The sequence below is a fragment of the Prinia subflava genome, chromosome 9 (genome assembly GCF_021018805.1).
Source record: "Prinia subflava isolate CZ2003 ecotype Zambia chromosome 9, Cam_Psub_1.2, whole genome shotgun sequence".
In the NCBI taxonomy this organism is placed as follows: Eukaryota; Metazoa; Chordata; class Aves; order Passeriformes; family Cisticolidae; genus Prinia; species Prinia subflava.
Window position 1 is genome coordinate 19529679 of NC_086255.1, and position 25070 is coordinate 19554748.

Consider the following 25070-nt stretch of genomic DNA (forward strand, 5'->3'; position numbering starts at 1 on the left):
GGAGCAAAAAGAAACCACAGCTTGAAGGACCAGAGGCAAGTTACTGGCAGACTTCATCTGGTCAGCATATGATACTTTGGGGTATTCCAGGGTGGTGGGAAGAGGGAAGTTTATTTCACACAGATAGGGGTCAGGGCCCACAAAATTTTTAACACTGCAATGATGCCCAGTGGCCAGCCTGTACCTGTATAGGACACAAGGAGAGAGGATTGATGAACTCTGAGTAATACTATCCTTTTTTGTATTTTGTTGGGTAACATTTCTCTGCCTAGGACTCTGCTGTTCTTTCTGATTTAGGATTTCAGAGAGTGAGGGCATCTCACTGGTGAATGCTGAGTAGCTGCCTAAGGGCACGTTTCACCCTATTGTTATGCTGTGCTAAAGGAGAAGATTGGTTTGGTTTCCTACCTACTCACATGCACGCAGGGGGGCCTTTACAACAAAATCCAAAAAAGCAGTTTGACTCTCTTATCCTTTCTATTAGGCCAGGTGCATTGGTATCAGCCTTTTTTAAGGTGGTAGCTTTTGTGGACCATGAATTAGAAGAGATCAAGCCTTTGTTTCCCTGTCACGTCAGCAGGCCACAGCTATTGGGTCCTTACATTTGAAATGCTAATAGAGATTATCAGGAGGTCAGGGAGTCTCAGGAGGCTCTCTCTAATCTTTTTTCTCTCCAGGCCGGGCTCATCTGGACCCGTGAACTAAATGTAGCTATGAATCAAAAAATGTAATGTTTGGGGTTTTTTTCTGATATTGTTTTAGATTTCCTGAAGTGATGTCTGGAAAACCCGGGGAACAGAACAGAACAAAAATTATCATGTCCCAGAACTAGCATAACGGGGAGAAATTATTCCGATTTCAGTGAATTTCTCAAACCATTGTCAAGTTCCTGACATTGTTCTTCCCTGTCCCGAGGTTCCACCTCACTGTGTGCTGGTGCTGCTGTGCCACCAGCAGAGCCACCACTGCAGGAGTTGTGGCCACCTTGAGAGCACAACCTGGCAGCTGCCCAGCCACACTTAGCAGCCAACATTGCCTATTGCAATAGCTCTTCTTGCGAATCTGCAGAGTTTTCAGTTCAAAACTTCAGGTGAGGTCATGGCTCAGCTGAGAACTGCAACATCTGATTCAGTGCTATTGAGTTAATTGCTTGTAATCAAGACTGTTTACTCATGGAAATAGCAAACCTCTGTGTTTACTGCTAGGATTAACGTGTGCTGTGGAAGGCTTTTGAAGGCTTTTGAGGCCTCAGCAGTTAGTCTCTCGTTGTGGTGGTGTTGTCTCAGACAAGCATGCACTGCTGATACTGCAGAAAGCATGAGCAGCTGATGCTCCTGTCGTCCATGACAGAAAACTTCGGGGGTGAGTAAACCTCTTTTGTTCATACAGTGCTGTGTCTACTGAATATGTTCACACAAGTTAAATATATTCTGCAAAAGCAGTACATACCGAGATGTTCTTGCTGACGTCCAGAGCCTAAAAACAAAAGGCAAATACACTGATAAATAACAAGACAACGAGACTATCTCCCAGCATTTGCAACAGACTAGGCTCTGTTCTCAGCTCTGCCCTGGAACGTGCCCATAGCCTTGGTCCTTTATCTCTTTTTAGACTCAGTCCCTCGCATGTGTGATTATCCCTTCTTTGTCCTTCCACCTCTGCCTCTCTTTTGTATTTAAAGTGCCAGTTCATGCCTACAGTACCTCCTAGCCTGGGGATGAGTGTAACAGACAGAATTCCCATACAGTACCTGAACTGTAGGAATAAATAGGGCATTTCATGCCCAGGGCACAAAATCCAATACTAAGTGACAGTAGTAAGGTGTGATGTAACAATAGAGGATGAGGATTGTTTAAAGAGCATGGATCTTGGGTCTACAGTGCTGTGAAGTCATCAGAGCTTCCCATAAGCTTAAAATACTCCAGAAGCTGGTTGGACATAAGGCAGAACATAGAACACCTTTCAGGCCTCAGCCTTAATTTGGGTTCTGAAGTTCATTGAAGTGTTTGTGACCTATTTGCAACTTAAGCGTGGAAATTTTATGAGGTCTTTCCCATGAGAGACCTACTCCTTCCTCCTTCCTGTTTGCAGGGCTGGGAATACTCTGATTAGAGTCTCTGCTCTGGCATTTCAGCACTTCTGAACCCCACCGGAACATGAAAGAGCTGAGGCAGACAAAAACAATGGGAAAGAAAGGGAGAGGAAAGCATTAATCCTCGCTCCCTTGGACTTCAGTGACACAGATTTGCTGAAACACATTCCGTGGGACATGCATTGAGGGCTGGAGCTAATTACACTGATATGCTGCCAGTCTGGTACTAAGTGTGGCCAGCTAAGGATTGATCCACTAAAATTTTTATTACTGGTAATGAATGCTTGGCTTAATCTCACTAGCATCAGTAATGGAGATATTTATGATGGAGTCCACACAGTAAGTTATTCGGAGTTGATGAGGACTAAACCCCATGCTGCTGTCTGCAGTGCTCCTCTCCCCTGCACCAGTGATCCATTTGTGCCTTTCTTGGCATAAAGACACAGTCCTTTATTTAAGGTTGGTACCAGAAAGACACAGGCACCCCTGAGCCTCACTGGCCCAGCTCTGCTTGGTAGCAGACAAGGTTGGCTTGCTCTCCTGGCACCTCACTCTGATCTGCCTGAGCAGAACTTTCTGCTTCTCCCACCGGTCCCACTCAGAGTCAGGTTCCAAGGTTATCACTCACCTTTCTTACTGCAGGGTCCTTTGACAGAAAAGCCTGTCCTTCAGCCATGCTCCCAACTTCTCTGAACTCATTCTCCTTGTTGTTCCTATTGTTTGATGACTTCCTGAGCCCCGCCATCGGCTGGCTCTTTCCTGATTCTGAGTATCTCTCATTTCCTGCAATGAAATGCAAGGACTTATTTCTCAGCAGTGTCCTGCTAAGATGGCCTCTGGGCAGTGCTGGCAGCAAGTTATGGCTTCAGATGGGATGAGAACCCTAAGGACTTAAAGATGGGATAAGACCCCTGTGATCCCAAAGGCTCTGACTCAGTCCTGCAACAAAGTTGTTTCACCAGGTATGTGAAACAAGCTGAAATGCAAGGTTTGAAATAAATTGATCAGCCTCATTTGGTGAGCTGTTTCACATCTAACAGATTTTTCATCTGCTTTTATCATCAGTAGGCTGAGCCCAGTGTTTCTCAGCCTGCTGGAAAAGTTGGTCTCTGGATCCAAGCTTTGCAGGTGGGGCTTATTTCCACTTAGTCTATAGAATAAATCATCCTCTAGGAATGTGTTCTGTGCCTACTTGAGAGGGCAGAAGACTAACAACAGGCATAAGGCTTTCCATCTTTGATCAAATCCTACCTTGCTTGGGTGGAGATGGGCTCCACTAATGGTCTCATTCAGGCATGCTAGGTTTCCAAAACACCTATTTTATATTTAATTTGTCCTAATCTTTACAGCCATGGCTGCAAAGCAAAACCCCCCAATTCACACACATGAAGCAGCCAGTGTTAAAATCCTAGGTATAGGCAGAGCATTTTAAATTGCTTCTCTTGGATTTCAGGTAGGGTTTAGTTAATAAAACCTTGCTCTGTTCCCAACTGTCTTTCTTAGGGAAAAGAAAGTGACTGGTCAGCTTGTTTGACCAAGTGGTGGCAAACAGGAGGGCAGGTTAGAGATAATTGAACTCACCATTGCAGCTGCTCAGCTTCTCAGTGTTTGCTCCTATTTCTGGGATGATGGAAAGATCGGAAGGGTTTCCAGTCTGAACCAAGAGGCTGTGAGGTCTGCTCCTCCCAGCAAAACTTTTTTTCGTATCTTGATATGAGTTAAGGAAGATACTGGCAGCTCCACAGGAGCAATGCTGCAGAAGGTATTCCTGTACCAGAAAAAAAGAAAGTGTGCAGGCTCTCAGGCTGCAACAGCACGAGGTAATGGATGGTGGGACACTACAGAGAAATTTCAAATATTCATTCCTTGTCCTACGACCCACTAGAACCCAGACAAATTATTTAATTCTCTCAAAGGCTGAACAGCCTGTAGTTAGCAATACAGAGCTTTCATAGCTTCATTGGCATTTAACTTAAATTGCCTGATACTCAGCATCTTTTCAATTTGTTTCCCACATGGAATTGGATATAAGTATCTAAACAGCTGCTCAGCTAAGGCATTAGTGTAAATAAACAGATCAGTTTTCACAATGACTCATATTTTAAGATGTTATTTGTTTTGGAGCATGCACAGACAACAATATCTTGTATTTTTATTGATGGGATTCCACAGTTTTCTTGTGTGTTACCAGCCAGATTGACTGTATGTGGTATTTCAGTCAGTGTACTTCTGCTGTTGCTAGTGGGATGAGGAAAGGGAGATTTTCTACCTTGCACACCCATGTTGCAGAAGAGTTTAGTAAGGTAGGAAGGAAGGAGAACTTTACCCAGCTGAAGCAGAAAGGGAACCAAACCAGTTACTGGTGTTGGAACCAGGACAGGCCAACACAAGTTTAGCACCTCTGGAGACCCCCAAAAAACTGAGAGTTTCAATGTCACTTCTCATCTGGATCAGTGGCAACAGAGGTGTGGCACTTTGCATTACCTATGCCTTTGGGAAATGCTTAGCAGATCTGATGAAAGATGGTGGGTTTGGCCCATGGTGTAGATTTCCCTGTAAAGCAAAGGACATGGAGCAGCAGTGTTCCCCTTGTGTCCCAGGATCAATGCCATCATTTCAGTGGTGATGTCTGTGCACCTCTCAAAAACAGCATTGCATGCATTTGTTATCTACAATCTTCATGACCAGGTCTTAATACTGTGCTAGCTCCATGTTTTGAGGGTTGTATCTTCCCTAGGCACATCTGGGACATGGAAACCTTTCTGTGCTCATAGTTTACATCAAGAGTGAACGTGGTTTGTAAAGGAGCCTTTGGATGCCCTCCAAATTATGGATGGCAATCTTCACATTTCATGGCAAATGGGGTAGCAATGTTCCCCTTCTATTCAGAGGGGCTATGACTGAAGAACAAAACGATGGAGAGCTGCTCAAATATAGGAGATGCAGGCACCACAGGACACCTGAAAGTGTCCAGTTTTGTAGACCACGCTGCAAGCGCTGAATGTTACATCTAAGGATCCCATTCCCCACTGAACAGTATGAGACAAATGCATCTGAGAAGACACTGCTGAGAGACCTTCAGAAGTACCAAAAAGATCAAGGTTTCAAATATTTAAATGAAAGCACAGTGCCTTTCATTTCAGTGGGAGCTGGGGAGGGGGCACACACACCAGATGAGTTTGCAGCTTGGAAGAGTTGCTTTGAGCAATGACTCACAGTTGTAAAGCTTCAGGAAATGTGTTAACAATTCCCAGGCTCTATGTAGGAGGCTGCATTCCTCTGAGTGTGAGAGATGGGTACATGGAAATGACAAGCTACTCTGCTCTGCAATCTGACTCAGAACTTGGCTTTGGCTCTGAGGAGGAGTCAGTCACCTACTGCAGATCCCAGCAGGTGGGAGAGCAGCACCAGGGGAAAAATGACGCTATTGGGAGAATAAAAGACTCACCACAGCACAGCTGGGAAGAAATAGCTGAGTTTAATAAGCCCTCTCTGTTCCTTTGGGGAGCGTTAAAATAAGCAAAAATGCAGGGGAGGAAACAAGGTGGAACTCTGGTGGGATGACTCAAGAAGAGGTGGGGTAGAACTTCATAAAATATGCAGGGGCTAAAAACTGCTGATGAAAATGCTAGAAAGACCCTGAAATTATCTGCAAATTTCAGTAAAACTTTCCAACTAGCTCTGTCTGATAAAAATGACAAATGGGAACACTGAAATGATTTCATGTCAGAGATTCTTCATCTGGCAGCTCAGGAGCATAGAAAGGGGGAAAAAAGCATGGACATGGGTCATGGACTCTATCACTGCTTGTCTTTCCCTTTGTGTCTGTTTTGTGAAAAAAATCTGGGATTTTGACAGCTTCAAACCAGAAGAAAATGAAAGATCTTATAATTCAAAACATTGCTGAGGAGCTCTGTGGATTTTGTTTTGATAGCCTTGAGGAGACGACGTGTTCCTGGGACGTTTACAACTGTAGAGAAGAAAATGTTACTGACTTAGAGCAGGCCATTGCATGAGGTGAGAAGAGTGCTTTTTAACTCAACAGAAGAAAGCACATTTGGGAAACAAAACTGAAGAACAGAAACTCAAGCCCAGTCTCAGGAAATTAAACCCATTGTGGTGGGTGAGGCCTCCCTGAAGACCAGAGTACCCAGCCCAGGTGGGTGTTGGATGTGGTAAATTGGCATCTTCCTGCACACAGAACTTTCTGTTTGGGCCTTGTGTTTATTATTTAAGGTGTATTACTCTATTAGTCAATGGAAGATACTATGGTGTCTGCTTACCTCTTTTATCTGACTCATCTTCTGCTCTTTCTGCAAGCTGCACACTTGTTTTTGGAGACGCAGGTTGTGCTCCTGAAGCTGTCCAATCTTCTCAATCAGTTGGCAGATATGTTCTAGGTATCCCAGACCAGATCCCAGGGCTTTGCTGTTACTTTGGTTCACCTGCAATGACAATGCATCTTGGACCATGGAGTAACACAGAGAAATTCTTACTAGGAGCTGAGAGCCCTGCACATTCCTTAGAGTCATGTCCTGTGATAAAGTCAGGCTTCCTCTTGCAAGGGGTTTTGGTCTTACCACAGGTTTGAGCTACAGCATCACTTGCTGAAGCTCTTTTCTGGATTACTCAGCAATTTCCACTGTCAAAGGGATTCTTTTGACTGATCATAGGCTGATGCAAAGCAAAACTTCATGACAGCCTGTTTCTAGTTCCAACTCCCAGGCTAATTTTTGTCTTCTACTGGCAACAGAAGCCTTACAAACAAATATGGTTCTACTGTATGCTGTGGATGGCTGGGGCTAGTATAGCTCACTTAGCCCACAATGCTCAGTGCCAGTCACACTTACATGTACTGAAGCTGGACTTGGCTCCTACCCAAAGGCACGTATCTGCAGGTTGCATTGATTTGCTCAGTTGTGACCAACTTGGAGGCAGACTTTGTTTGCTGTACCCTGGCCCTCATCACTAGTGTCTCTATGAGAAAAATATATTTGAATCAAGCTGCCAAAGTGAACAAACATCTTTCCACTAGTCTTTAGTAAATCTCAGCTTACATCCCTGCTGCTACTTTTTCAGTCTTGAAGAGATGCCTGAAGAAAGTTTGCAGGATCAACTTTGCTGTCTGGCTGTGGAAAGATAATCTCTACCACCAATTTCTCTTCACCCAGGACCTGCCACGGTCTCACTGCTGCTCAGCCAAGGGCAGTGCTGGAGACAGAGAGTAATCCTATGGCAGAAGAAAACCTACCATGCTTCCCAGCCTGCTGCTCTGCAGCTCACCATTTCTGGTGCAGGACTTCCCCAAGTGTCCTCTCTTGTGCCGTGATCAGACTGTGTTGAACGTGCTGCTAACAAACACATGCAGGGGCTCACTTCCACCTTGGCGCTGCCTGCTGATGTGCGTGTGATATCAGTGAGTAAAATAAGCCTCGATCTTTACAAAAGCCGTGCTCTAAGTTTATCTTACTTCAAAAAATAAGTTCCCTCTACAAAAGCAGGAAGCCTACTCTGTCTCCTTTCCCACAACAATCTACATTTTTGGGGAAATGCCAGCCCTGAGACTCTTCCTGTCTTTTCATTATGTCAGAAAGCTCATGGTGTGTTCAAAAATAATCAACATTAGGATTTACTTCTTTTTAAACAAATGATGATACAACGTTATTTATAAACAGGTATTATTAAATCCAGATGCTTTTGTGTCTGAAGTTGGGACAGAGGTTGTTGACTCCAAGTCAAGCAGTCATTCATTTCATGACTTTTATTTTCCTCTCAGGCAGAGCCTGCAAGAAGTGGTGGCAAGGCAAAAGTTACTCAGCCATAAAACTGAGTATTTACTGTGGCTGCAATGGGAAGAGGCACAGCCCCAGGATCCAAAGGGAGAACAAAGCCTATGTGGTATCTAGTGGGATAAGCTTGAATTAAAAGCATTATAACCAACGTATCTAAAAGCAGCTAGGGATTTGGGGTGCCCAGCTCCAGACACATAATTTTCAGAAAATACAAGGGTATCAGCTTCTGAAAATTTGCCCATTTTGAGCTGTCCCAAAACTAACAGTGATTTTTTGTACGCTGTTCCAATGGATAGTCAGAAGTTCCTTATTATCCCAGGAAATACAGGCTTTCTGCCACATTGTACCCTCTTTTTGCACATCTATCAACTCCCCTTCCTGCCAGTATGCTACTGCACGACTGTAGGCATGTCTGTACTGAACTAAGGAGACACTAACACTATAACATTTTCCATTATAGCTGTGGAAACACAAGGGAAGGCTACAAGGGACAGATGAGGTCTTGGAGAATAGGATGAAGTAAAACACTGGGGTCTAAGTTAGATTGGAGAAAAAGAATTAAGCATTTGACTGTGACCTCTTTCACTTAGGGACCATCTTTTTGTTCCGTATTTGTCCTGTGCTTAATGTCATAGGCTTGATTCATGTCTGTGGCTGCTGGGTTTGTAGGGCAATGGGCAGGGACAGAAGAAGGTCCTGGTTTTCCATGCTCTGTATTTAGGGCTGAAGGCACTGGAAAGCAAAGGTGTGTTTGGGATGGGCATGGAAAAAACCTGGCTTTTAGCAAAAGTTAGAGAGAATCTCTAACTCCTAGGAGTAAATACAGGTGTCCAGAAAATGAGAGGGAAAAGGTGTAGAGTAGTTGATCCAAGTCTTGGGCAAGGTGGATCTACCCCTGTAGAGCAGCTAAACCAAACTGAAGGTTGGACTCAATATGCTGAAGATCCCTGTTTCACAGCCAGCCTTCAGAGGCTGCTTAGGGCAGTTTGGGCTATTTAACAGCAAATTAATCTGCATTTTATTGAAGTGATCTCAGAAAGCACAAATCAGGCAGACCCTCCAGTGCTCACACATTTCTTCAGGGCCAGTCTCCTCTGTGGTCAGAATGCAATGGCCGAAACTTTTAGGGGTGTCCTTCCACAGGGCTGGTTAGCATTAGGATTGCTCAGATACGGCACGTGTTCTATACAGAATATTTGTGTAATTAGCTGGTTGCCACCCAAAGAATTGCACAGAGAAGGTCTCTCGAGGAGCCCTTCAAAGACTTTGTTTTTTCATAGAGTGACTTAGGAAATACCTAAAGACCCCTAGCTATCTTATGGTGATGCCAAGTGCAGCATAGACTCTGGTCTGTCATGTTCTGGTCTAAATATTTTCCTCTCAGCATCTGTGAGACTGTTTTATGCAAGTAGTGAAGAGTCAGCAACCACAGGAAAATCCAGGATGTCTCTTCCATTCTCTGTCCTCCCAGCTGAAGTTTCATGACTGAAATTTGTCCTACTGTCCACACAGTAATAGTCAAATAGTGTTGGAACAAGAGCTGTGTGACCATTTCTGAGATGATGAAGAAGGAAAAATACCTTGCCTACTTTTCTGTAAGGTGAAGATATGGAGGATCATAAAGACACAATTTATGAATCAAATGGTTAAATCTTCTCTAGGAAGGTAAGAACGTAATACATGCCAGATTTTGCTTCTAGGCACAAGACTGAGCCAGATTGAGCTTCTTTTCTGGAAGAAGCAGAGTTAAAGACTCCCAGTTATGCTATGCTGAGTTACTCACATCACGTTTTTTTGACCCTAAGGAGCTAAGGTGCACTACATTGACTGTACACCTGTGTAACCAAAGAGGAATCTCTGCCCTGGTCAGTGCTCACCTAAGTTATGGGCACAGGTTTTCAGTATGTGTGTTCCTGGCAATAAACCATGACAGTTGTGCTGGCCCACAGATTTCTTAGGAAGCTTAAAAATACAGAATCAGCATTTGCACTGGGAACTTTGGCTTATCTAGAGCTCTCTAGTCAATATTTTGACTGGTGTAAATCACACCTTTTCCTCTGTGGCTACCCAGCTCACAGAGGTGGGAGCCTGTGCTCCTGTCTCTGGAGAATATTGTACTCACTGCAGCATCTGATCACTACAGAGGTTTGAAGTTCAGCAGGAGCTGCAAGAATGAGAGTTGTTTTCAAGTCTCTTGTCCAACTGACATATAATCAAAATCTGCATATCTGATCATCTGGTCAGCACTTTGTCCAGCCTCATTTCAGCTGTTACTTGGATGCATGTGATGTGCTTTTTTACAATTGGGCTCAATGGAGAACTGTCCTGGACTGGACAGGACAGTTCAGCAGGAGCTGAAGATGATGGGCAGCTTGCAGGGGAGACTTTTCTTCTTTCAGAAAAATGCTCACTGATGTATCTTGCATTTCCTTCTGTTTCTGTGCTTCACACAATGCTCTCCACTTTTCTTGTGGATAGTTTTGGGTTATACTATGCTCCCTCCTGCCACACATCCCTCACTGTGAGCTCTTGCCATGTGAGCATGGCCAGTACAGGCAGCACAGTGGCTGTGCCACCCGACAGGGAACGTAACTACAGACCTCCCATCCCGGGCTCGGAGCAGCCCGTTCGTGACGCCACAGGCTGAGTGGGAAGCATTTGTCACTTCAGCTGACAGCACCGAAAGGCTTGTGAATAACAGGAAAGAGAGGGATCATGCTGTTGTTTCTGACGGCTCCACCCTGCTGTCCAGGAGGGGCTGTGCTTGCTGATAGTTTTTGGTTTCCTCTGAGGGGCATGCACAGGCTAGGAGCTGACCATCACAGGTAGCCCTATCCTTCCCCTGAACTGTACCACTCTGCAAAGAAACATTTTGACTGTTTTGGCCCAGTATAAATAGCACTGCATGAATAATGATTTTTTTTTTTCATTTAATGATGACAGTACTCCCATCACTTTTCTTCTTCTAGGAATATGGGCTGGGCTGACTTTAAATGTAAACTTTATGAAGTGTGAGGAAGTGTTTGTAAAGCAAAAGCATCAAAAGCTATGTATCTTCAAACTTCAAGCTTCAGAGGAAATGCTTTTATTTAGGCTTCAAAGTTCTTTCTCTTGTTGTTTGACAGCTTCCATTTTCTTTCATCTTTCAAAATGTAGGCAAATTTCAAAATAACGACTGTTCAAAACAAAAGATCAGAAAGCTTTGTCTAAAAATGCCAGACTGAAATGATTTGATGTATATTTTCAGCCAAAGCCATTCACCAACTGAATCCAAATGGTCAAAACATTTGGTCATTTCCAGTCTCTCTTTTTCAGCATTTTCCTTCCTGTTCTCTTGGAAGTGGCCTCAGCAGTGAGGGATGGTCAGGAGGGCATAAAGGGACAACTTCATCCAGAGAGTGAATCCTTGTTTGGGTGTGGTGAGCCAGTAAGCACAGTTGGCACTGCCACAGCCAGCTGGCCTGGGGAAACTCATCTGCTCTTCTGTTACTTGAAAGTTCCCAAAATCATCAACAGAACTGAGGAAGATGGTGTCACCTATAATTAAATAATGCTCTCATTGAGCATTAATTATAAGCCAGTGTAAGCACTCTTGCATTTCTATCAACATTAATTTAATGCAGCAGGAATTGATTCGATGGAGCAATTTGGTATGCCACATTCTTGCTAAGCAGGGTGGAAATACACTGTGCTGGCCTGCTTTCTTTCAGACAACACTGATTCATTTCCAGGGGTATCAGAGTCCCTCAGAAGACAACAGGCCATAGCAGAGATTGGTTTCTAGGTACCATTTTGTGTCTTAGACAGGTTACAGGCAAATGTGAAAACCACAGAGAAAGCCTGGAGCAGAGCCTCAGATGGGATGAACCAAGATGCATCTGTCAGCTGTATGGTCAGATGCTCATCTGGACCTCACATCTGAGCAGGTCTCTGTTGTATGACAGTGAAGACAGGTCACCCTGGTGTAAGTTTGGTGAGGGCAGAAGGCTCTGCATCTGCCAGAGGCTGTCCTGGTGCTCTGAGGCACCCAGAGCTGCAGCTGCTGTGCAGCAGCCAGTGGGCATTTCTTGTCGCAGTCAACTTCGGTGCTACCTGGTATGCCAGCACTTTGAGGAGTGCTGCTCTCGAGATACAGCAGCCTGGAGGTGTGCTGTGAAGAGGGGCAAACTTCCCCAGCATCTAGGTCACAGCTGTATTTACACAGCTCAAAAAACAAAGAAAAGTGCTCTAGGGCACTGAGCTTTAGCACTCAGCCAGTGAGGATATTAAAAAGGAGGGGAGATAAGCCACCAAGAGCTTCATTTCCTCTTCAGCTTCTTTCTAATTTATTCTCTTGTTTATTTAAACGCTTTGCTTTGGGAAACTGAGGCTCCATTTCACCAAGGATTTAAAGGAATTTCACTGGGCATACCGAACTGTCAGACAAGACCAAATCTGACTGCAAACTCTCCAGAGTGCAACAGAGAATTTAGGTAACTTTTTATGAAGTCTCCTTATGGTCAGATTCTGCTGCTCTCATCCCTTCTTGAACTCTCTGCCAAATGGTCAGGTCTGTTTGGGATCTGTGCAAAATAGGTATCTGTCTTCTACCATGTGTGAGATAGCTCTGGGGAAGAAAACACTGCTCAGATGGATTGTGTGCTGCTTGTACTACCTTGATATGCAGTGTTAACAGAGATGGGACATCTCTGACCTTCCTCACGGCTCAAGAGGTTTTGGCACGCTGGAGAGGAAGTCCAGTACCCAGTTGCTCATGGCAGCGAGGTCATGGTGAAATTATTTGCACAGCACACATCACTTGTCACTTGGCTTCCTCCTACCCATCTCCAATTCTAATTCATCACTATTATCACAATGAACATCCCCTCCAAAAATCCCCTCGGCACTATTTGATGCTTTTGTGTGTTTGTGACCCTCTTCACCTAGTCTGCCTTTCTCCTTTCCCTTTGCCCATGGGGCTCTTCGATCTGTCTCTCTGTCAAGAATCAGCTCCCCACTGAGACCTTTCTTTGCTGTTCTGGAGCCCACTGCAGCGTGCAGGCAAGGCAGGGGTCTGTCTGCGCTTCAGCAGCGTGAGGCTTCAGGCAAAGAATGGGGGGAACGCTTCCAGCACCTGCTAGGGGAGAAGGTGCACAGAAGGGCTTTATTATTCTCTTCTCAGTGGCACAGGGTACCCAGCAAGGGAAGAGAGGGAGTATGGAATAGAACAACCTGCTAAAATTAGGTCTTTTCAGCTTGGTCCATCACAGCTATGCTGGAAAGCTTAAATGGCTTAAAATGGCATCTCCAACTCCAGCCTGACAAAAATCTGAATTTGTGAATTAGCTCCCTGCTCATGCATTATTTGAGACAGTTGACTCAACAGGACACAACAGGCCTGGACAGAAATTAATTAACCCTTAGACAAGTTCTTTACAAATTTCAGTGCCCCAAAAGCAAGCCAGGAGACAGGAATAATCTGGTCTTGAAAATAAAACTATGTTCTGACTCCCACTTCGTATATCAGAGGATGATGACTAACTTAATGATCTTCATTTTGAGACCAGAATCAAGTCCATCTTCTCATCTAGGGCTTTTAGAAACACCAGATCTCAATGAGTGATTTGTCATCCTTACCCAGACCTGATATTTATGAATTAATACAGATTTTTACTGGTATGAAAAGAAATCATAAAAATAAATTACCATTTTTTACTGCTTCTAAGTTTCAGGGGAGATATTCTAAACTCACTCAGATGTGTCCAGTTTGTGACAAACAGGACTTGAACACTGACTGGGGTGTTTGGACAGGCCTAGATGTAATATTCAGTTCAGGTATTTCTCACCTCACTCAGTCTACAGCATTCATCCATGTATTCATCCAGGCTGTCACTTGTGGGGTACTTCTTCAGCTGATGTTCATGAATCTGAAGGTCTTGCATGCTGCCAAAATTCTCTGGGAAATCGTCAGCAATTGTCTTTGGCTCTTCTATGGGCCCTGGGGTGGAAAGAGTGCTTTCCCTGGAAAGGTCCATCTCCGGGGTAGGTTCCTTTTCCAGAGACTGCTTGTCACCCTGGTCAAAATGTTCATCAGGACTTTCTTCCTGAGGGACATTGAGGTCCTCAAGGAAAGCTGTAGGATCCCGCACAGCATCTGCCTCCTCACTGTAATAATCAGCTTGCTTTTTGCTCTCTGGATCTTGGAGGGTAACTTTTCTGGCATGTTCTTCACATGTTCTCATTAACTGATGGTCAATTTCTGGAGAAGAAGAGGTGCTAAGCACACCTGAGTCACAAAATGAGTCTCTGCTGTGAAGCACAAAGCTCTTCTCTGAGCCCGTGGGTGTTGATGGAGAATTAGCACCGCTTGGCAACTCAACCCCCGAGTCCTCAGATTCAAATTTGGAGAATCTGTGAAGCCGGCACTTGGACTCGAAGGCGCTGAGGTCAGGCAGGGTGGCTACACAGTCAGTGCTTGCCGGGCCATCCACACAGTCCGGATCTGCTGGTGTGGCTGCTGCAGCTGCACCTCCCAGGCGGTCTGGTGGGAGACTGGCACTGGGGAGGTGGGACTCTTCTGTGCAGCCTGTGTCAGCTGGAGCCTCTGGGATTAACCCTGGGTTTTGAATTCCTTCATTGCTCAGTATCTTCATGTGTGTTAACACAACTTTGTCCTCAGCAGGTGGGCTCTTCTTACCTGCTGAAAAGAAAACAAGTAGAAGGTCACAGGAGGCTACAAAAATCAGTGTCTAATGCATCCCCTGAGGGATGTGGAATGTAAAACTGCCTCTATCAGGGCGGTAGAGGGGGACAGCCTAATGTGTTGGGGGTTTTTTTGGTGTGGGTTTTTTTTTGTTTTTTAGCTATATGAAGCTTTCTTGTAGGCTTTGCTGCAACAAAAGCCTTGTGTTTCATAGCCTCAGAATCCTCCAGGGGGACTCATAAAAGTACAATTCTGATTTGATAGATAGGTAGAAAACAACATATGTAGGCAGGTGACTTTTTAGTAATTATCTGCATATAGATGGAGAGATATACACTTTCTTTCAGCCTTAGAGATGTTATTTAAGGCTCAAATATTTTTTCTGATTAAATGTATTCTGAACCAGCAGAAAAAATTAAATGAGTCTTCCCACAGGCTTAAGTAAATTCTGGGTTGCAACAAGCAATTTGCAAACTCTTTGGTATTCTCTGCAGTATTCTCTGCTCACATACAAGTGAGAAAAACCAAGGCTGATAAGAAAAGCAAAAGTAAAATGTACTGTAGAACTTTTTCACTCCCTATGTGGTTTTATCCACGAAGTAATGTCTTTAAGTGAACACCTACCTTATTTGTAAAGACAAAAGAGATGAGGGCAGCCTTGTCCAAGAGCTTTTGCACATGGACAAAGAAGACTTGTTTTCAGGTCACAGTTATTTTACACAGTAATGTGATAGAACAGTCTCTGGATGAAATGCTGATCTTCAGGAGTCAAAGATCTGCCCCCAGGTTTTTCTTACTGTTTTTCTGAATATAGTATTTCATAGTGAAACTTCTGGATCACTATGGTATGAGAGCCAGTGTGAAAGTTCTGCATCTACCTTTTAGGAAACTGGAAATCTCAGCTCCAAATACGTAAGTCTGTGGATTTGGAACCAAGAACTGATGCAGAACAAAACTTCAGTTTCTCTGATATCTTCTCCCTTAGTGCCCAACCCAGAGCACCTCAGACAGCCTCAAACATGCATATACTTTTCTGGATATCTTACTTTCTAATTCATTCCCCTCTCCTCTTTCTTTTTGCCTGAATCAGACCACCAGCAGCCTCACAAACTCACCCACAGTAATGGAAATGTCCCTAGGTAGGCAGGAAAGCCTGGGATCCACCCCACCAGCAGTGGATCAGGGAGAGCTCTGCTGTGCAGCTCTCCTTTGTGGTAACCCAGAAAGCTCCCTGTTTAAGAAATAACCCATCTTCTTGCTTTACCTCCTCCAGCTTGCTTTCTGCAATGTACTTAGACAAGGGAGATTTTTTACTCATTAAGGCCAAGCTAACTCCTGCATGAATTATTATCTACTTCATTTGAATTCCCTTCATTTGATCTTGAGAATTTCCTGGGATACCACTAAAACATGCCCTTTGCTGCTCATACACACCCACTGATTTAATATTTTACACTGGATTTTCATAAAGAGCAGTCAGTGATAAATAACCTGATGGGCTTTTTGTGGCACATAGGGCTAATACCCCTTATATAAGACTTGCTGATTGTATACAGAGTGGCACTGCCTCCCTTAGCAGGATTCACAGGCATCTTCCCAGAGCAAAGAGCCGTGTTTTGGACAGTCAGTGCCAGACCTCAGCAACGCAACAGCAGGATGTTGGTGTGGTGGGGGACAAGAAGAAGACATGACTCAGGAAAGCTCATCAGGAGCTGCCTGTGCTGAGCTCTGTTGTTATTCCACTTTTGGGATATGCATGAGGGACCCTGAACTGGGGATAAGGAATAGGGTGACAGAGCAACTTCACATACAGCAAAACATCAGCTGCAAGAGGGAGCTGGGTGCCAGGTCTTGGAAGGAGGAGGTGGAACTGAGTCACTTTGATTTGGAGTCAAGAGGATCTACCTGCTAAGCTGCAAATACTTCTTGGCAGCCAGAGACAAAATGTTGTACCTGCATGAAAAATACAAGGTTGACAGGCTCTTCTGATGGCATCGCTACCCCAGCTGGCCCACAAAACCACAGAGTCAGGAGGAAAGCAGTTGCGTCCCTGCAATTACTTTTAAGAACAAACCATATGGTGATCACTCTTAGCAGGAATTACTATATGCAGTGGCTGTTCTTTCCCACAGACTGATTGCTCTCACTTATCAATCATGCCATGTTTTCATTTGACTGGAGATTCTCTCACTTCTTTCAATCTGCCCCTGTTTTTTCTTGCTTAACTGGTTTCACCCTGGCCTACACAAGTATTGCATTGTCTAAAGTCAGGAAGGAGCATATTAAAATGAGGTCTTGCTACTTGCTGCAGAAGGAGATGTCAGATGCTTTACTGTGTATCTTTTAGGACTACAAAAGCTGTAATGTGAACAAGACGTTTTGGCTGGAGTAGAAAAATAGAAAATAAGATGAAATCTTTGACCCTCTGTGGGATGGCCGTATTGATGCCAGCAACAGTTCTTTGCTCTCCCCTTACTGTGGTCACTAGCAACATGTTTCACAAAAATTCTTTATCTTTCCTAGGCTGTAAATCGTTGCTCTCAGCACTGTCAGGTCCTGCAAACCACAGTGTTTGAGCATTTCTGATTTATTCTTCACACGCCCTGTGATGAGGCAAAACGTTATCATCCCCCTACCACAAGATCAGAATAATGGCAAAGGACAACAGGATTTTGCAACACACTTAGTCACCTCATCCTCATTCAATAATACTTTCCCGTGGTCAGTGAGGTCATCTGTGCTACAGCAGAAAGATCTCCAATGATTAAGGCAGTGACCTGAAACTCAAGTTATTTTTGCTGCACCTCACTAACAGAACAGTCTCTCTTCTTCCTCTCTGTTAACTGGATTATAGAATCTAAACCATGGAGCTTCCAACAAGCAGATTGTTCATGCTACAGATTTCAAAAGAGGCACACAAAAACACTCAGCTCGTTCAAGCATACTGCTAACAAACACCAGGATGGTGCAATTAAAGCTCATCTGCGCAGTTGAAAAAACAACAAAAAAACCTCCTCAAGCCACCCAGACCCTCTGGTGCTACAAATTAACTCATTTCCAGGGCCCTTAACAGAACTGTGTCAGCTAATTTCGGCTGAGGGCTTGGCCCGTGCGTGCTTTGTTCAGCAATACCAGGGGCCCTGAGTAAATCAAGGAAGGGAGATAACTGCTGCCTGGCACTGGAGGGAGTGTGCTGCAGGGGTATGGCTGCAAACAATCCTGCACAGCGGCTTCTGAAGGCAGGTGTGAAGAACTTCAGAGACCTGAGCGGTGGCATTAACAATGGTAAGATGTATTTACTTGTGCTGGAGGCTAGCCAGGTTTGACACTGCTGTTCCTGGGAATTCAGCCAAGATTTTTGTTGTTGTTTTTTGTTTCTTTTCCCCGGACTGGTTTTTCACACCCCTCTGGGGTGGGGGTAAGATAGCAAATGCTGGAGCTTTTAGGAAGCTGGCTGGTACGCTGGTGTGGCAGCCAGGGAAGGAGTGGAGTTTCGTGTGCATGCTTCAGAACCAGAACAAGCTCCTGAAGCATCTTCAGCATGTGTGCCAATGCCAAACATTGTCTCAGGGTAGCTTGTGCTACTTGCCCAGTAGCCCTTTCAAAGAGTTATATGGCTCTGTAATCACCCTAGATTAACCTAGATCAACCCCTACAGGGTTCCCTGGACTGAAATGTATGCCTGTAACTGGTGGTGAGTGATCATGTGTAGCCTTGGGAAGCTGGGTTTCCTGTGCCTGTAAAGCTGGAGAATCGGACTGCTTCCCAGCTCCCGAGGAGGTGGTGACATGAGGTAGCCAGTACCTGAGGGTAATTGGTAGGGAGTGAAAGGAACGGATGCATCCCATCTATGTCTCTAGAACTTTGCTCTGCATCATGTTTGAGTTGCTTTCTAGGATACTTCTATGTTGCAATTAGCAGAGCCTCATAGAGAAACTTAAATCTTTCAAAGGTAAATACCCTCCCATCAGCTCCTGTCCCAAGGCTTCCCTTTCTTGGGACTTTAAAGTCCAAGTTATTTTTCCAATTGCACAATAAGTAGCAGCTGCAAGGACTCAACCTGGTGTATTAGTACAGAGTTCTCTGACCAGGAGGAGGACAGATACCTAAACATAAAATAATTTTCAAGCAATTTCTTTATCCCAAATAAGTTGGGTACATGAGATAAATAACTGCCCAGGAAAAACCCCTACACATTTCTAATCCTGCTCAAGCCCAATTCTTGCAAAAGCTCACACCTTTTGAGTAAACCAAGCCAAAGTCTATATCCAAATCCTCATGCTCCAAATTACTGAAATCTGTGACAAGTTGCTTTTTGGTTTTCTGGGGGTTTTTTTTGCACCTACAACTGTGTCACAAAGCTGTATTTCACAGGCAATTCCTTCAGTGCAAGACATGTTAAGCTCTTCTACATCCCTGAGAGGGTCCATGGCCTCTGATGCACTGACTTAAGTATCACAGCACGTGGTTTTCTGATGTATGCAACTAAAGGAAGCACTGGTGGACAGGAAGAGGCCAGGCTGGCAGTGGCATGAGCACTGCTACTGGTAGTGGAGAGCCATACCATACCAGCACTGCCCTTTGCTGCTCTCTTCCCTTCCAGTCTCTGCCCACTTGTCTTCTCAAAATGTTCATCCTGATTTTTAGGCTACTTGGCGTGGGGAGAATCTCTGTTAAACATGGCACAACTGGAGTCAAAGCTTTGCTTGTCTGCAGCTGCCGCTGTCTAGCAGAGCTAGAGCCACGGCAGCCTTCTGCTTGTCTCTAGAATTGCTGCAAGGTCCGTGTGCAGAGCAAACCCAAACACAGTGGGTGGGTGGGTGGTGCTGGCAGGCTTGTGCAGGATGAACAGCCCAGAGGTACTCAGAGAATCTATTCCTCTCCCTGCTACTGTGTGCCACACATGCCACAAGACATGCAACCTCCTACACACTGCAGTTCATAAGGCCAGTACTATCCAACTTTACTGGGCCACCAGAAATAAAGGGCATCACCGATGATGGTTGCTGGAGTAGCGGGGACTTTGCAGAGCTGCCCTGCAAAGGAACACCAAAGTCAAACCACAGCACTCCTACCAATCTGCTTACCCCTGAGTACAGGAGTAAAGTGCACATGAAAACCAGAAAAGGTTTTTCAGCATCCTACAGAGGCCACAGCCTGCCTAGTAACTCCTCTCTGGCTCTAGCTATGGCAAGGATTAAACCCTGCCATACAGGATTGGTTCTGTGATGGGGCTGTAGCCTCCAAGTAACAGACTAAGAGATGATTGTCACCTTTTGAAGAATCATTAGATAGCAGTGACTGGTGCACTGGAGTCAAACTCATGACCTAGAAATGAAAGGCTGCCTCTCCCATTCAGTCCTTGCATTCCCTCATTTTCCTTCCTTCCCTTACAAAAAGACTCCCTTAGTTTTGTCACTGTGCCACATTCTCTAGCACTGCTGGCAGGACGGCTCAGGTGGTATTTCCCTTTCATTTCGAAGAGGTGGGTTTTTTTCTCACCCATGATGAGGTCTCAATTTCCCAGCATTTAAGAGAGAAGGGGTCACTTCCTTTCTGAAACAATAGGCATTTTTTGCTGATGACTTTTCCCCCATGTGTGCTGAAGGGTGGAGCCGGGCGCTGGGGCCGTGCTGCCATCTCCTCAGCAGCCCCCACGCAGGGCCTGCGGGAGCCGTGTCACCTCCTCGTGTCACCTCCCGTGTCACCTCCCCGGCTGGCAAAGAGCTGTCCCTACCACAGCCCTGTGTTCTCGGGCAGGCGTTGCAGACAGGACCTCAATGCTCACAAAAATTTAATTACTCTCACGCTTCCAAAAACCCCAAACCAACCCGGCAAACAAAAAAAGTCCCCACCCCAATAAATGAGTAACCACTACCAACCCTCTGTGAGAAAAACCTGTCTCCACACAGCTTTGCCATGGATTTCCACAGGGTGGGGATCTCCCGACTACCTGGTGCTTTACTGGACTGTTGATCCCAGTCCTGGCAATGGCATAGGAGCCACTTGTCGCCAAGTCTGCAAACTATCTGCCTTCCCCAATGATTTTCAAGCAGCATGCTGAGCGTGCTGCCAGAACTTGGGCTGCTCAATCTGTGCAAGGCTTCTCTTAAATAATTAGGATAATCATGAGCTGAAAAATTTGTACAGAAAGCTTACTGCAGGGTCTGTTGGTCTTCAGTGCACCCGTTACAACTTCTACCTACAACAGTAGAAACTTATGAAGACTTGAAAATCTGTCAGAGGAAAGGCCAGGTTTTTTGTTGTTTCATTTCCCTTGGTTTGCTTGTTGCTTTGTGGTTTTTTACTGGAGCTGTGACTGAGAAATTCACGTTTGCAAGGGAACATGCTCCCATGTCATAACAGTATTTGCATGATAGACCTGATTCTCTAAACTTCAGTTTATCTAGCTGGAGAAGTGATATGCATGTGGATTTCATGAACATAAATATACAATTTGATTTGCTCAAAATGTTGAATGCAATGGAATAGTTATGACCAAGCTGAGATTTCAGATAGTCCTTGAACAAAAAGCACAACTTAGATCCTTTGGCTCCAAGGTGGTCTCTAGATTCAGTTAAGTGTGTGAAGTTCCTTAGGATCGTGGTTTGGTAATATAATGCGACCAGAAATGTTACAGGTCTCCACAGCTGCAGCTGGTAATGATAAATCCATATACAGCAGATGCCGAGAGAAAGGTAATAGGGTTCAAGGACTCTGACTGAGGAGACATTCATTGCTTTAGTACCTATGTTTTACAAAAGAGGAGATAATTATAGCACTTTTCAAGCATTTGAGGAGGAATGAGAGGGAGATTGATTGATTGTTTACTGACTGATATAGTTGGGTGAACTAAAGAGGAAATGGATTTCCAAGTAGAGAGGCCACTTGACACTTTTACAGCTTGCTCTTAATTCATTCCAAGTGACCTGTGAAGTTTTTGAAAGCAAATGACAGGTCTGATAGATTAGTGACCTCTGGCAGAAAGTCCCGGGGCACAGCAGGTCCCCTCAGACCACCTGGTTTATCAGTTACTTGTGTAGGCTGCTGGTCACCACTTTTTGGACCAACACCTGACCCTGCACAATAGCACCAGCCAGAGCGCTATTCCCACTCATTTCTGCATTTACGCTGCAACTTATTTCTTTGTATCTATGAACCAGTGGGAAAACCCCGGCCAAGGATAATTTTGGTGCACAAGGATCAGTGCCCAAGTTCTCCCTACTCTGCAATACAACCAGTCCTGGGGGCTGGGGGAGAGAAGAGGTTCAGCCCCTACAATCACCTGTGGAGCTTATTTATGAAATTTTTGTCAGGGAGATGACAGCTGCCATTAAAGACCTGCAAATCCTTCTCCTTGAAAATTCCAGTGTGTTCCTCCAAGAGAAAGGTTCAAAACTTTATTTAAAGGAAACAGTGCTTTCATGAGCAGCCCTGTGTAACAGCAAAAGGCTATTTAGCACACAACTCAGTGATATGTTTGAGCAGAAAATTAAAACAATAGAAACAGGTATATCACATATTGGCAAAACCTGTCTAATTTAGATCTTTTCCTTGTACATCTGATCTGCAGGCTGCCTCATATCACACAGGATTATTCAGCCAGAATTTAACTAGAAGCCAGGAGGCCCTTTGCAAGGATGGAACGTGCCCCCCAGGGATGACAGGTATGTAGTAATTCAGGTTTTATTGCCTATAATAAGCTTGGATAAACAACTGTTCAATAGCCCCAAAGACCAAGGCCATTTAGACACCAGTGCTGCAACTGAAGCCAGAGGAACTCGAAATTTGTATTAGAAAGGTCGCTGTTAACCCATTCTTCATGAGCAGTCATCTCTGTCCCTGGGTAAAACCCTGGAGAGCTGCTTCTGCTCAAACAAAGTAGCACTGGACAGGTGTAACCATACCCTGGTGTGTCTGAAATCTTTTATATTTGCAGTGACAGCAAGAGCCAAGAATGCTATTTCTGAATAGAGATGGCATCCAAAACAGGACACACATAATATTTGGTGCCTTTTTCTAGCTGAGGTGATTAGAGAGTGCTGTTGCTGTTTCTTATTTGGATAAATTCTAGCTGAAAGTCTTTTGATCCCTCAGTGCTCTGCAGGATAACTCTGTTCCCCCACCAAAGTTTTCACCTACCCCATTAACAATACTGCTGTGTCTGGGTGGTGAGGGACACTTCCATGTGGAAAAGCAAGCTTCCTTTCCCCTCCTAACCCTGCCATCAGGTTTGCACTACGTATCTTGGAGGAAACAAGTTCATGGTCAAATTACATCCAGGGCATAAAGGAGCATTTTCCACCATACTGTAAAACACCCCTCGAACACCCTCCATGTCTTACAGGGATGCCAGCACGTTCTCAGAGCAACATTTCTCTTGAGCCCTTTGTGTCATTGGGTAGCAGTTTCCAGACAGAACCCAGGCAGAGCAACGTGCTTCAGCAACCTTGCTGGCAACAGTGCTGAAGAGTTACCTGCTGGGGCACCTCACAGAGGCTCCAGCTCACGCTGAGCTCTAGGTAGCTGCCCCAGACCAGGACAGCTAGGAAGCACAATCCAAGCAGAGAGTAGCTGGATGCCCAAGAATGTGGCAGCTCTGGTGACTCCATGGGAACAATTGCTGCAGCACTTCAAGGTGGCAGGAGCTTGGCATAAGGATGGAAAGTCAGGACCCCAGGAAGTATAACCACCCCAAACACATGGGTTTGCAACACTTTTACCGTCCTGCTGTTTACTACAGCATGTCACTACATTTACACTCTGACAAACCCTGTCTGTAGCCACCTCCATGCCAATGAGACAGAACCTGCGATCTCCTTAAAAGCTGCCACAAGCCAAGCCGAGGGGTAAACAGGGATGCTAAGAGCATTCTGCTACACGGGGCTTGCGATCTCAAAGCCTGCAACTCTGGCTAGGGTATAAAATATGCCCCATTATGCCTGAAAAAGGCATACCGAGACTACATAATTTATTTGCATAACAGGCTTAAAAAGTTATACATGATCAGCTGCAAGACTATAGCTGCCTTTACTGCCAGGGTCACCTCATCTGCACAGGAGGAAGCAAGTAAAACACTTCGAAACCGCGATAATCCCTGTTGGATGGGGATACACCAGCCTAGAAAGCGAGCCGATGCCCATTGCCCGCGCCGGGACGGGCGGAGGGCAGACCCGACACCCCTCACGGCGGTGCCGGACCCGGCGGTGCCGGGAGCAGCCGCTCCGGTGGGTGCCGGTCCCTCGGCAGCACGGCCCGCTCGGAGCCACAGTGCTCCCTCCTGCCCTGCTCCTCTCTCCCAAGCTCTACCACGCTTACCCAGGCGAAATAAGCCCGTTTTATAGGAGATGAAGCCGGTTCTTTAAGCGCGATGCTTGTCCCCGCCAGCCCCGGGCTGAAGCGAGAGGGACGCAGCCTTACCTGCGAGGGGACAGAGGCAGCCCGAGAGCAGCGAGCGCAGCATGGGCGGCAGCGGCGCGGTGCCCGAGCGGCGGGGCCCGGGAGCAGGGCGGGCCGGGATGGGCTTGTCCTAAGTATCGTCTGCGCGGCCACCGAGGGGAAGGAAGGGGGTGGCGGGGTGCGGGTTTGGGGAGGCGTTGGCAGCCGCCGGCTGGCCCCGGGGGGGCGGCAGACTCACCTCTTCTCCAGGGCGCTCCCAGGGTGAAGCTCCGATGCCAGCTGAACATCCCGGCGGCAGCAGCCGCCCTCAGGGGCGGGCGGGGCGCGGGGAAGGGGGTGCCATCGCTGCCGACCCTCCCCGAGCTGCTGCGGGTCCCCGGCGGGCGGTGAGCGGGCCCGGGCTAGGGCATGGCCGGGGCAGCGCGGAGCGGGCAGCGCTGCCGGCGCGCAGGCTGCGAGCGGCGGGCGGGCGCCCCGCCAGCAGTGACTTATAAAGGGAGCAGCCCCGAGGAATGTATCTCCCGTGGCTGATAAGCCGAGATGACTGGAGGGGTTTGAACTACCTTTGCAACCCCCGGAGAAGAGAGGGGGAGAGAGGGGGAAAAAGGACAGGAGAAAAGAGAAAGAAAAATATTTAAGTGCTTGCATAATATCAATAAACAACTCCCCTCTCTGTGGCAGGGAAGACTGGAATGTTTTGGGTGGGGAGGAGAGAGAGTAAAAGAGTAGAGTGGGTTTGTTGGTTTGGGTTTTTTTTTTTCTTTTCAGGTTTTTTCTCGTTCTCTATTTAAATTGCATGTTACGCGTTCATAATTCAAAACTGCCTTGGTTGTCATTGGTGCTGCAGGTGATGGGTAAGAGGGGTGAGAGGGAAGTGTCAGGACTGCCCTGGGTGCAAGCTCCCATGGGCAGATTTGCAGTGTCACCCTACTGGAGTGAACTCCAAACCAGCATGAAGTGTTCTGGGATGCCCTGCGCATGTTTGAGCCCACTGGAGTGTTATCTTGGGAAATGTGTGGGAAATTACTCCTAGGCTAGGTTTAAGGAGTACAAGTTCCCTACAACAAGCAGCCCCATAACCTGTACAGGCTCTCTGCTTGCTATG

General features: G+C 45.9%; 1 protein-coding gene and 1 long non-coding RNA gene across 9 annotated transcripts in view; one reads left to right on the forward strand and one right to left on the reverse strand.

Moving 5' to 3' along the window:
* The window catches only part of LOC134554829 (uncharacterized), a 30725-nt gene extending 6260 nt beyond the window's left edge, over positions 1–24465 (reverse strand). The window contains exons 1-6 of one of the 5 annotated variants that reach the window (XM_063405797.1): positions 24204–24465; positions 13710–14563; positions 6376–6537; positions 3674–3860; positions 2721–2875; positions 1450–1476 (exon numbers count right to left, since the gene is read on the reverse strand). In XM_063405797.1, coding sequence (XP_063261867.1) covers positions 1450–1476; positions 2721–2875; positions 3674–3860; positions 6376–6537; positions 13710–14563; positions 24204–24252 — 1434 coding nt within the window. In that variant the 5' untranslated portion in view covers positions 24253–24465. Of the gene's footprint in view, positions 1–1449; positions 1477–2720; positions 2876–3673; positions 3861–6375; positions 6538–13709; positions 14564–23986; positions 24134–24203 lie in introns of those variants that run through there. The other 4 variants (XM_063405798.1, XM_063405796.1, XM_063405800.1 and 1 more) reach the window with 4 other exon arrangements.
* LOC134554830 (uncharacterized) lies at positions 11–11368 on the forward strand. 4 transcript variants are annotated; one of them, XR_010081323.1, is made up of 5 exons: positions 11–1090; positions 1206–1362; positions 2907–3054; positions 6027–6251; positions 7264–11368. It is a non-coding gene; the product is annotated as an uncharacterized LOC134554830 (long non-coding RNA). The 4 variants fall into 4 exon arrangements; XR_010081322.1 differs by having other exon boundaries at positions 11–1362; positions 7172–11368; XR_010081320.1 differs by having other exon boundaries at positions 11–1362.
* Positions 24466–25070: the final 605 nt, after the last annotated feature.